The sequence below is a fragment of the Xyrauchen texanus genome, chromosome 10, assembly GCF_025860055.1.
Source record: "Xyrauchen texanus isolate HMW12.3.18 chromosome 10, RBS_HiC_50CHRs, whole genome shotgun sequence".
Lineage (NCBI taxonomy): Eukaryota > Metazoa > Chordata > Actinopteri > Cypriniformes > Catostomidae > Xyrauchen > Xyrauchen texanus.
The window spans coordinates 45,805,550-45,818,589 of NC_068285.1; the positions used below are offsets into that span (position 1 = coordinate 45,805,550).

Sequence of the window (13,040 nt, forward strand, 5' to 3'; positions counted from 1 at the left end):
AAATTTTTTGGATGGATTAACTTTATAGACACCCTGTAGCAGCGGTACAAACAAATGGATTACTTTCAGATTATTTTACTCTGGATAGGGGCACCCGGCAGGGTTGCCCTTTTTCCCTATTATTTGGTCTTAAAGACACACCTGCCTGCTGGCAATGGCAATCAGAAGACAGGGACACAACCCATGTTTTTTGGTGGTGTGTTAAGATCCAAGAATTTTGGTTGAGGTTTCAGAGCTTTATGTGTGATGTTTTGGACACTCAATTTTAATTTGGCCACAGACTCTGTATCTTGGGGCAGTCATTAATGGGGATAGACATATAAAAAGTTGGGTTCTCGCTGGAGTTATGATCGGCAGATGGATCATTCTCAGCGGATAGAAGTCGACTGGAGCACCCTCAATTCAAGAGTGTTGCAAAGAGATGAGTGGGGTGGCATCATTCGAGGAGGTAATATATAGAAGCCCGGGAAAATGGGATTTGTTTAACAGGAAGTGGGGCAGATATTTGGACTTTTGGAGGGTTCTCCGGGGAGAACCTTCCCTGAACCTTCCAAAAAGCCCAAATATCTGTCCCACTTCCTGTTAAACAAATCACATTTTTGAATGGGATTTGTAGTTTTAAATGTCTAGTGTCTGGTAAGACTTCTGGCCAGGCTCCTCTATCCGCTGTCAGTCCCTTCAAGACTCTGGTCCAACATTGCCATGGATTTTGTCACTGGTCCCATGGCAACATGGTTGTCATGAACATGGAGGACCGGTTCTCGAAGGCGGCTCATTTAATTCCCCTCCCCAAATTACCTTAAGTGAGGGAGACAGCAGTTGAAGTCATTAATCACATCTTCCGCATTCATGGCCTCCCAGTCGATGTGGTTTCTGACAGAGAACCCAGTTCGTGTCAAGGTTTTGGCAAAAATTCTACTGACACCTGGGGGCTACTGTGAATTTGTCTTCTGGGTTTCATCCCCAGACAAATGGGCAGGTGGAGCGAGCCAATCAAAAGCTTGAAAAGACCCTGTGATGTGTCGCCTCCCATAAGCCATCTTCTTAGAGCTCTCATTTAGTCTGAAAGAGTATGCCCACAATTCCTTATTCCTTCAATGGGGCTATCACCCTTCCAGTGTTACCTTGGTTACCAACCCCCTCTGTTCCCTGCCCAAGAATTTGATTTGGATTGGGCTTAAACGTACTGATCCAGATGAAAATGTCAGTATGCCCTAGGCACTTTAATAGGGCTCTAGAGCATGTCCTTAGGTGCTTTACTAGTGATAGGCTTCCAGCATTTTCCTTGATGCTTCACTAGGGCTAGCTTCCTAGTATTTCCCTAGGCATTTTTCAAAGGCTAGCATCCAAGTGTTTCCTTAGCAGTTCAGAGCATTTACCTAGGAGTTTGTAAGATAGTTGCAAAATGTAGATAGTTTCGCTAGGCACTTACTAGTTGATAATTATAAATGAAATATTCAATTATATATCAATTAAATAAATTACTGTAGTAAAATCGGCAGTTTTAATCTGTTCAGATCTGATTCAGAGCATTCACTAGTTTCAGGGCTAGCTTCTAAGCATTTTCCTAAATATTTGTGTGTTAATGTACCTTTGTTTGTGTGATAACATTTAATTAATCACAAATTATGATACATTTCATTCTAGACTAATGTATCACTATACTGTATAAACCATATAGATCCTTTAAAAAGGGATTACTTGTGATCATTTAAAGCAACTTAACATTAACACATTACTGTATGAAAACTGAGAATTATCGCAGATTAAAAAAAAACGGAAGAATTTTTAGATGATCAACATTAATATATTACACTGACAGTATTTTACAGCCTTGGCAAGTGAGAAACATAAAAAACATCTTGGCCAAAATTAACATGTTTACATTTTTATTATATCAAAATCCAATAAAAAGCATTGATTTCATTGAGCCATAAGAGGCCAACAGTAATATATATCCACTTTATTTTAAGAAATCATTCTAAACATCACTGAAATACAGTGCATACAACATAAAATCACAATATGAATACAAAAATCATAATCTTGATAGTTCAAGCTGATATATGTGACACCTGATCCATATAGCTTTATCCATAGTGAAGAAGGCAGTGCATAATATTTCACCTATGTACACCTGTGTGCCATTCAGAACCGAATTGAGAATGCCTTTTAAATTAACATTTAATTTCTGAATTTGAATTGAGGTAGCAACCAGGATGCAGAATTGCAAGTGCAGATTTTAATAATACATTTGTTTTTCTTTTCAGTATTAATTAAATGAATTCGGTATGAAAGATTTTTTAATAAACTAAGTTTGACTTTATGGATCATGGTGGAGAAACAGCTTACTTCCCAGAATGCTCTAATTTTCCCCAATTTCTTCAAAACAACACGAGGCACTTTAAACAGAACACCTAAGGAGAGATCTGTTCTTGCCCATTTTATTGTTGTGTTGGACCTTTTAAATTCCTCTGTCGTGTGTTCAGTTTCTTTGAACTGCAATTCTTCTTCCTGTCATTTCAGTTCCACATCCTGTGGGGTCTGGCCAATTAAATTCAAATTTCAACTCAACTTCAACGAATTGAAAGGGAGCCAATTCCATAATTTAGAATTTTGCTCAATCCTGGTGTCATAACGCACAGATAAAAGAGAATCTATAGAAACTGTAAACTATATTATATAAGCTACAGATGAATGGCCTTCGTGGCCTTTAGATATTTTAGATATGAGCAGGCCCACACTGAATCTGCGCATACAGAACTCTGCAGAAAGCTCCACAGATTTCCATAGAATTTGAATTTTCTTCAATTACAAATGTGTGGTACTCCCAGGTTAGTTTAACACATTTCAAATCCATTCCACAGGTTTCCCCCCAAAATCAAAAAGTCTGCAGATTGCGTCTGGGCCTGGATATTATATATGTAGATGTTACTATTTCACAAGGTTTCCATCGTATGGTTATATGTGCATTAATGATATTAGAGTGTGTGTGGCTTGTGTGTGTTTTTCTTATTGTATTGTGTGTGCTTGTGTCTATAAACAGATTGTGCTTCTTCTTCTGAGCTCTCCTTCACTCCGGCCATCTGTTGCAGTTCAGAGTTTGAATGAGGTTGGGCGGAATTTCATCTCAGTGAAGGGAATGGAGAAATCTTTGCCTTTCCACTCTGTCCAGATCACTCCCTGAGAGAGATCATATGCACATGATAGAGACGTTATAATCAGCATATGCTTACATTCATATCCATTTAAATACACTGTTCTTCTTGTTTAAAAGGTCATACTGTGTAATATAATATTGGACAAACCTGAATAGATAATGGCAACATTTCACTTCATTTTCATTCAAATATTTCATATGGTATATGGGTGTTTCTTAATCTTTGGGCACTTTCAGCACTGTGAACCTGCATTTCTTTTTATTATTATTAATTTGTCTACTGAAAACATCCACCAGTGTAAGTATGAATGACAGAAGATTTATGTCATTTTTTCTTAAAGTTATGAATTCCCACCACAGTGTCATTTCCAGCACATCTTGTATTCTGTATTGCTGTATAGAATTCAGCAGCACAAATGACGCCGATAAAAATTACATTAAAAGCGTTTTTTTAAATAAAATGTCTGACTCCTTTCATAGCTAACATCTTAATTACACACAATTAAATCATGTTTTCACAATTTTTACATTTTCTTCTGGCTGCTCCTGTTAGGGGTAGCCACAGCGGACCACCCGTGATCCACATATTTGACTTGGCACAGGTTTTATGCCACATGCCCTTCCTGATGCAACCTCCAGTGGCTGGGGGACTCTCACTCATTAACCTGCATGTTTTTGGACTTGTGGGGGAAACCAGAGCACCCAGAGGAAACCCACACAAACATAGGGAGAACATACAAACTCCACACAGAAAGGCCCAGTTGAGCTGGGAATTGAACCTAGGAATTTCTTGCTGTGAGGCAACAGTGCTAACCACAAAGCCACCGTGCCACCATTTCACATTTTCCCCCAAAATTACAGCTTGATTGGAAATGATGCCCAATAAAAAATATTCTGCTCACAAGTTCAATTTACCTTCAATTATTCAGTACAATTATTATGCTGAAACTTTTGTTGACTTGGTAAACAAGTACACAAACTTTTGAAAACTTTATTAGGGGCAAAATTGTTTGGTGTGTTAGAAATGACTGTGGGACAGTCGTCATTTTTGAAAGATTAATATAAATAATTTTCACACCATACATATTGAAATGGTTTATGTTTATTTCACTCTTTGTTTAGATTACCATATTTTTCAACATGTAGTCATTTGTATTTTTATAACGTATTTTTAATTTATTAAAAAGTATCAAAAAATAATGATGAAGGCCTGATAAAAAGTATCCATGTGAGCTTCATCTAATAAAAAGATAATTTAGTGCGATTAAATATATGCCCCCTATCCATACCTAAATTCAGTAATAAGGAAGGTTCCTACCATTAGAGCAATTCAAGCTTGATATACCACCTTGATATGGCAGTAGGGGCAGTAAGTGCTCGAGTTGTACAGGTACATGCCTCGTTAAATCAACAACCAGCCTTCTTCAGACACACTCACACGCTCAAAAACAGCTCAACGAGGCACAACAAAATGCAGGTATGTGGGAAGCATTTTTCTACATTTCAAGCTACATTAAACATGCCACATCATTCTAAAAGCACAGAGTTTACGAACAGAGTTGTTGAAAACTAGATAATGTGACACAATCAATGTGAAACACTCTAAATTACATTAACCAACATTTAAACATAGCTCAGACGAAAGTAGGCCAAACAATAGTTTGACTTTTAAGCCACGTTTTGTGTTGTATAAATGCTTAACTTGTCTGCTGCCACAACTAATGTAGATTATGGGACCAACTTTATATTAGGTGGCCTTAACTATTATGTATATAACCATTTGATACAATGTACTTATTATGTACATACATGTAGTTGCATTGTAATTACATTTAATGTACTTGCATTTAATTACATTTGTAGTTACACAGTTAACTTTACCCCCAACCCATCTATTACTCCAAAACCGAACTCTAACCCCTAATCCTAACCCTAACCCTAAACCAACCCGTACCTAAACCTCAGTAGCAGCAAATGTGGGATTTTGCAGAACAACATGTAGTTACACATGGCCATGTATGTATTTAATGCTAGTACATTGTAGTTAAGGCCACCTAATATAAAGTGTGACCGCATTATGTAATGCTGTGGATCTCAATGTGTGGGACACCCCCGAACACACTGTCTACACCGGATGCGAGCTTCACATCAAAAGGATGAATTTTCTAATATTATCTGTGACACTGTCTACACTGGAAGCATCCTTGCGCAGCGCGCCTACAGTTTAAGCTCAAAGTATAATTCGAGAGCACAGTTAGAAGGGGAAGAGTGTGCTAGCTAGTTAAGCAAGGGAAAGTGCAGAGAGTGTACCATGTGAGTAGAAAGAAGTGACTCTGATGAAGAAGATATCTTCACAAATCCCAGCTTGGAAAAAAATGTGATCCCTAAAGTAGCTCCATTGATGGTTAATGAGACAGACAGACAGACAGTTTGGAGTGGACACAGTTTGTGGTGTTACAGTAATGAATAGGATTAATTACTTCAAGTTATGGGAAAGGGAAAAAGTTCTTCAATTTAAGACACTTTCTTTGAAATTTAAAACCTTTCTTTCAAGTCAGTCACTTAACATTACGTCTGTTAACTGATGCTAGGGGTCACTCCCGATAGCTCAGATCTCTCTGAATGGTTTTTCATCACTCCAATTTCATTGGCAAATTTATTTCGAAGTCCCACCTTCCATACTCAACGAGCATATATAAGGCGGGTCGGAAGACAGCCTCCTCAGAACTTCTCCTTCAGAAGTGAGAATGGATATCTCTCTGTGGATCAAGCCCTTCGTTGAGCATTGTACATAGAGTTCAGGGGACAGAGACATCTTACCTCCTGCCTATTAGTGCAAGTTTTCTTTTTTGCCCTACAAGGTTCAGCAGAAGACCTTCTGTACCTGGGGTGCACAGCATAGCGTATATTAGTGTAGGCATTATATTTAAAAAGAAGATTGGAAACCCTCTTGATAAAATACTCTTTTGTGCGTTCTTTTCTTTAACATACAAAACAAACAAATGCAAATACTTGTGCCATATAAGTCCTTTTCAGGACAGAATAATCACATTATTTCCACAATGTATTTCCTAAAACAACCGCTGTCTTCCATGCGTGGGCAGTAGCCCGCGATGCAGTAATGTTCGATGATGCACAATGTATTCTCTGCAAATACATTAAGACACTACGCTCATGGTAGGCATTATTTTCGAAGAACACTGCTACATCTACAGTTTCCCGCAACACCTCCTCTGTGTAACACAGAGGGGTGTTGCGCGGGGCTTAGACATGGAGCACAGAGAATTCAAGGAGGCTCCCACCAGTGCAAGCTTTGCAGGCCTCTTGCTCTCCATTTATAGCATTTTTGCCTGTGGAATATGCTAACAAAATTTGAAATTGACGATCCAATTTCATTACGCATATCCCCAGCCAACTGTTCAGCGTCGAAAAGTGAGGCATCGAGGTCGAGTGGTCTTCTCCATCCGAGTCTGAACACTCTCGATTGTGCATATTATATGAACATGCGTCATCTAGCCACTCTTCAGCGTAAAAGTGCCATTCTTCCAAACCATCGGAGGATCACTGGTCAGTTTGTTGGTGCTCGACCGGCATCTCTGGGTCAGAGATGCATGAGGCAAACACTATGATGTCGCAGCTGAGATTGTTCAGAGATGCAAATATGTTTTCTCTGAAAAACTCTAAGCTGCAAATAAGCACTCGTAGGCTATGAACATTTTCTTGCCTCTTCTTACTGCTGTTGCTAAAATGGTGCTTCACTTATGATTTTTGTCAGGGCTACACCCTGTAGGTGTGCACAATAAACATTGAAAATATGTATTTGGAAGAGAGAACAAAAGCGTGGAGTTTCTTTGATAGCAGAAAGTAAGAAAATGACTCGTTTATGTTTATGTCCAAGCATTTTCTTGGTGAATTTAAATTACTGAGGTCTCTGATAGTCCTAAACGATAAGGTAATATTTAATTATTGTCTAATCATTAAATGATTAGACATTTAATGTCTTCAGAAATTGGGACAGATTTTAAATATTTCTTGTTGCTTAGTACTCTGAAAGACATTATTGGTGAAGCAAAAATGTGTGTGAAAATCACTTGTGTGACGTCACTTCATAGACTTCAATGTATTCTGCAGCGCTGACACGAGTCATGTGATGACCCTTTACGCCTATAAATACTACTCACTTCTGCACATTAATCACTGCTCTTCACAATCACAAAAGTGACTGATTATGCTTTCGATGACGAATTTCTCTGAAAGGTGAGGAGTTTGGATCCCTGAAATTATTATACATTTTTTTTTCATGCATTTATTTATTTTGTGGAATTTGATCATTTTCCACGACACACCTGACAATCTTTCACGCCACACTGGGAAACACTGCCTCAGAATCTACACATGGTATCACAGTATTTTTGAACTTGTTTTAAACAAGAGAATTTGCTTTTAGTAATCGTATGTAACAGTTTCTCATATTCTTTTAATGTTTCATGAGAGAAATGCGACAAGTAAGCCACATCTGTTTATAACATCTGTAACTCTATGCTGTGCACAAATAAACATAAACATCTTTGAGTAAAACAATACACCTGTTGTATTCTATTCATTCATTCGGTTCACTGACTGAATGTTTTTACTACAAGTGTGATGATGAAGCATCATTTTGTGTGTTTGTGAGGTGTGCGTTTGACTGCAGACTAGAGTTTGTTAGAACTATAATGTTATGATGGACAAAATATTTAAACTGGTTGCATAAAATACTTTGTAATGGAAAATATACTAAATTGGCAACTTTAAACTCTTCTACCCTCTATTCTTTTCTGGCAGGCAGGGCGATTTTTGCTTTCGTCATTGTATTTGCCATTCCAGCCTATTATCTGCGTCCCTGGGCTATAAAAGCCGCAACGTCTGTGCTGCTTGTTATGCGTCACTTTTTGAACTGCTGCGTCGTTAACACGCTTCCGTCACCACTTCCGGGAAACCGGATGAGAGCACCCGAGCCGGTAAGGAAAATACACTGCTAGTTTGGAGGCCATGAAGCGTATTTAGTTATGGAATGCGCGTCTTGACTAATGTGCATTTTTAGAGATGCTGATTTGTGTTGGAGAGCATGCTGCAGTCTCTCCCGCTGTACGAGCTTGTTGCTATGTGGTCGCTGTTTGCGTGAACTGGAGGAGGACACTGAAGACGGTAGGGAGAATTGGTTGTTAATCTCTCACTAATCGTTCGTAGTGGTATGAGGTGCGTGTTCCTGAAGCGCTGGTCTGTACTTAAAAATGTTGCCTAATCTATTCCCTTTCTCAGCTGTGAGAATTTGATGTCGTAAATGCTGTTTCTCTACTCTGTCTTATTTTGAGGAATTTGATCATTTTCCATGGCACACCTGACAATCTAGCATGGCACACTAGTGGTTGGGAAACACTGGTTTAGTTGGCCAAATTGTATTACAGAACATTTGGCTGAAATCTCTCAGACAGCCACAGTTTCTTCTCCTGTCTCCCTCATTCACTTTCTTGGTGTGTGTGTGAAGGGGGACGGGGAGGGGTGACAGCTATTAACAGTAACTCAAATTTCAAACTAGAAATGAGAAAAGTTATTGCTTGCATTTGAATCAGGAACTTTTACATCCAATCACAGTAATGATGTTAACAAATAAATCAGACAATGCACATGCAATGTAGTGATATCCCCACAGTTGTGGTTTTGACTAGTCTTGAAATAAAATTCCATGTCCTCTTTGTCTGAGACCAAGACAAGAGAGAGTAAAAATGTGGTTGATTCCAAGAAGAGACAGAGACCTTGAGTACTACAACACTGCCTCTTGGTGAACATCTCTTGTTAGAAGTTGATCCAAATTCAAGCTGGCTGTGGGGTTTGACTATATCCACTTGGTGAGTCCTTTCAGACTGGTGTTCACTGCAGAATGAAAACCCAGGATATTGCTCTGTAAAAGTGATGCTTAATTTCCTGCAACAGTGCTTGGATGCGGGTTTTCCCCCCATCAACGCTAAAAGTATATGTTACAGCCTGTTGGCGGCATTTCGATGAGCAAGCATGAGCTTGTGATGACATTTTTACATGGTGCAAGACATCTCAGACCCTCTCGCCTTGACACTATTCCAGTGCGGGACCTGTGTTTGGTGCTGAAAGCTTTAATTTCAGTCACTGTAAACAGAAGAATTGCACACTCTCTCGATAAAGATTGCATTACTACTAACGCTGAAACAAGTGCCTTGTGACCCAAAATTTGTATAGTCACCTTTTCAGGCTAGTAACAACATGAATGTCTCTGTTAGTCTTTGCTCTTAAACCACATAGAAGGTTTTTTTCCATTCTGGGTTGTTAAGCACAATAGCAGTTTAATACCACTCTAGTGGCATCAGTCTTTTTTACATAATTACACTAAGAACTCACTTCGGAAGGTAAACCCCTTCCGTACCTGCACAAAAGAAGTGTTCCCTTTTGGCAAACACCTCTTGTATGCATTGTGGCCAACTTTGAATTGGTGTGAGGTTTTGGCTATCTCTATTTGATGTAAGAAATCAACCCTATCTCAAGTTATACAGCACCATTATGTCTGCGGGACAGTGTGTCTTTATGGTAAGCCAGTTATCATGTTCTTTTATTGCTAAAAATTAGGAAATATTATCCATCAGTTAACAGCTTCCCCAAGAGGGAGACTTTTCAGTTATTGTTAGCATTCTAGCTTAGCATTATATTCCTGGACAACACGTAAGAAGTCTATCTATTATGAGAAAGCAGCTCCCCACGAGTGAGTCCTTTTTTACTATTACCTTAGCAATTTTGTTTATGGAAAAACTGTTATTTAATCATTCTATTCTAGTGATTTTTTCCTAGATTACACACAGGATACTTTCCCTTCCTGTCTCCAATTTTTAAAGATGCTCCCCTGCTGGCGGCCCCTTTTATAAACATGTTCAAAGGACTGAACATGTTCAGTCCTCCCTCCAAACAGCTCATCACCTCACCTGATGTGAGTTCTGTGGAGAAAATTGTCTACACTTGGACTATTATCTTTTCAGGTAAGATTTATTCAGTGTGACCATGTGTCATTCTATGTCCCAGGCTCTTCCCCACTTTGGTGTGGAAGTGGGTTTCCTGTAAACTTTATACCACATTTTTGGTAGCAAGTGCAACCAAATCATTATTGTGGCGTTGTGCTATAGGGTCCTCTACCGTAAGTTCACTGACTTATCGTTGAGTGACTGACTTGAAAGGGAACATCTAGGTTACTATGATTACCCCAGTTACCTGAAAGGAGGGAACAAGACGTTATGTAACCTTATCACAACACTGACTGCCTCCTTATATACAGTATGATAACTGAGCATGGAAGGCGGGACTTCGAAAGACATCTGCCAATGAAATTGGCATAATGGAAAACCATTCAGAAAGATTGATGCTCTCAGAAGTGACCCCTAGCATGAGTTCACTGACATAACATCTCATTCCTTCCTTTCAGGGACGTAAACATAGTAACCTAGATGGCTTCCGCTATGAATCGTGAAACAATTCCCTGTTCAAGAAAAAGTTGGGTACATTAAGTGATCTTTGCAGTTGTACCTGGTGGTTGGTGTTTGTGTTGTAAAGACCATTTAGGTTGGCTTCATGACAGTTCTTGTACCACCAGCCCCCTCTATAAGACATGGCACAGCGGGTGATGAACGGCTGAGAGTCTCTGTCCCGGGTGGAAAACGGCCGTCCATTATGATATGTCATAGAGTCACCTGTACATGAGGAAATGCTTTTTAGGTACATTTAAATTTGTACAGGTATTATAACTAGTATAATCAGCTCATTCATTATCTGTCCTGTGCCAGATGCATTTGGCTTAACTTGGCTTATTTATATTTTTAGCTTTAGTGTGTCAATAGGAAATATATATTTTAGACTCCCAAACATTTCTTTTGGAAATAGAATAGAGAAGGACAGGGAGCCCTGCAACAGATGTCATGACCCCCACAGAGCCCCCAACCCCACTGTCAGTCTGAGATTACATATAGAGACAGAAGCAATTTAGACCTAGAAAAACTTTGTCCAAGTGTACCTTGGAGAAATTGGGCTGTTTTGAAAGGTGGTCACACCAAATATTGATTAAGCTTGTTTTATGTTTACTGGACTTTGTATGACATTAATTGATACATTTATGGTATTATTTTTGAAGACATCCTCACTATGCAACACTTTTCAAGTGCCTAAAACGTTTGCACAGTACTGTACATTTACAAGAGTTTATGACACACTTACCGGCTGTGCCCGAGTATCCAGACACTCTGATGGTGTAATGTTTTTTCTGGCTATCCACAGAAAAGGAGGAATAACGAGCGTAGACAGACTGGTCTTCTGCTTTCAGGTCCACTCTCAGAGTCATTGGGCTCATCTGAGTGAAGTTATGAAGCTGCTCATTCCCTGCAGAGAAAGAAGACACATACTTTTGTCAATACAGTAGATGACATGACTTTGTCTACTAGAGGGCAGCAGAGATCAGAGCTGGCTGTGTTTTACACTGCCAAGCACCAATTAAACAAACATATTTTTTTTAACAAGGAAACAGCTAAATTCAACAATATCTGGCCAACTTGTTCTTTGCCTATTTGTGATCTGTGGTGTTTCAAGAGAAATGATGCATATGTCAGCACAACTGTGGACCTGTATGACTATAATTTGGCTTGGTAAATAGTAATGGCTGCTATCCTCACCGAGCCAGAATTCTCCATCCAGATCTCCAAACCCACGGCTGTATTCATGCCAGCCCCTGAAGAAATTAGTTTTCCCATCCTTTCTTCTCTGAAACACCTAGACACACACAAACAAACACACTGAAAAAAAGATCCTGTGCCACTTAATGGCATGCCGTGGAATCTTAGAAATCTTAGTGTTTGCAAAGGCAAGTTTCAAGCTTCAAGCTTATTACTGTTGCTTATACTAATGGTTGGAGTTTTGAACAAACTCTTAAACCTAATTACTAAATTGGCAAAATATTACATAGACTAACATTAAAGGAGGGGCCTGAGCCATATTCAGAGACCAGAAAATCATAGAGACTTGGGGGTCCTCCCCTCCTGAAAAGACCAGATTAACCTGCATGCAGTTCCCATGCTATGAACTCAAATATTTCACAAATACTTTCAGAAATTCTACCAATACCAAATGATCAGAGTTCATTTTATATGTATGCTAACCTCTGTCTGATTTGTGTCTTTTTATTTCTTATAAGGAATTTTAAAAGAAAAACCTAGGAGAAAGATATAAAAAATGGTTCAGATTTTTAAATTTTTTGGATTATAGTGATTTTTGTGTAATAACAGATCTTTTTAGTACAAACAAATAAATAAATAATGAATACTCTCATTGGACTATCTTTTGCATGATGTGGGCAGTTTATGCTGCAGTTATGGTGAATATGTGAGGCAACTCAAGTCATCTGCATTTCCTAAATTGCATGAAATGACGTCTTCCCTCTTTACTCAACTTTTTGCAACTAATCAGCAACTCTTGCTCATGAGTACTAAGCCTGTGACATCTGTGTTTCCAAGTCTCTATGAATGGAAAGCTAGTGCAGATGTGACTCATTCCTAACAACACCCCACATACCGTCCACCCTCCTCCATCAGTCTCCATGTCACAGTACACAAGCACTGGCTTTCCCTGCTTCCCCTGTGGAAACACCTCAACAATTCCAGAGTCCAGCTCTCCATTCTGTTTCTCCTGTGAACAATCAGTGGGAAACGGAAATCGAAGATTCCCTAAGGACAACAGAAAGAGAGAGAGAGAGAGAGAGTTGAGCAGTGAAAACAGTCCCCTCTCTACTAACACCATCACACTAAAGCTCTGTACCAGAACAATACTGACAAACCTATTA

General features: G+C 39.0%; 1 protein-coding gene across 2 annotated transcripts in view; it reads right to left on the bottom strand.

The window, feature by feature from the left end:
* Positions 1–1,868: 1,868 nt before the first annotated feature.
* LOC127650221 (tenascin) overlaps positions 1,869–13,040 on the bottom strand; it is a 48,286-nt gene continuing 37,114 nt past the window's right edge. For both annotated transcript variants that reach the window (XM_052135522.1, XM_052135520.1), the window contains 5 exons: positions 12,773–12,924; positions 11,878–11,974; positions 11,426–11,587; positions 10,742–10,905; positions 1,869–3,183 (listed from right to left, as the gene is read on the bottom strand). In XM_052135522.1, coding sequence (XP_051991482.1) covers positions 3,097–3,183; positions 10,742–10,905; positions 11,426–11,587; positions 11,878–11,974; positions 12,773–12,924 — 662 coding nt within the window. In that variant the 3' untranslated portion in view covers positions 1,869–3,096. The remainder of the gene's footprint in view (positions 3,184–10,741; positions 10,906–11,425; positions 11,588–11,877; positions 11,975–12,772; positions 12,925–13,040) is intronic.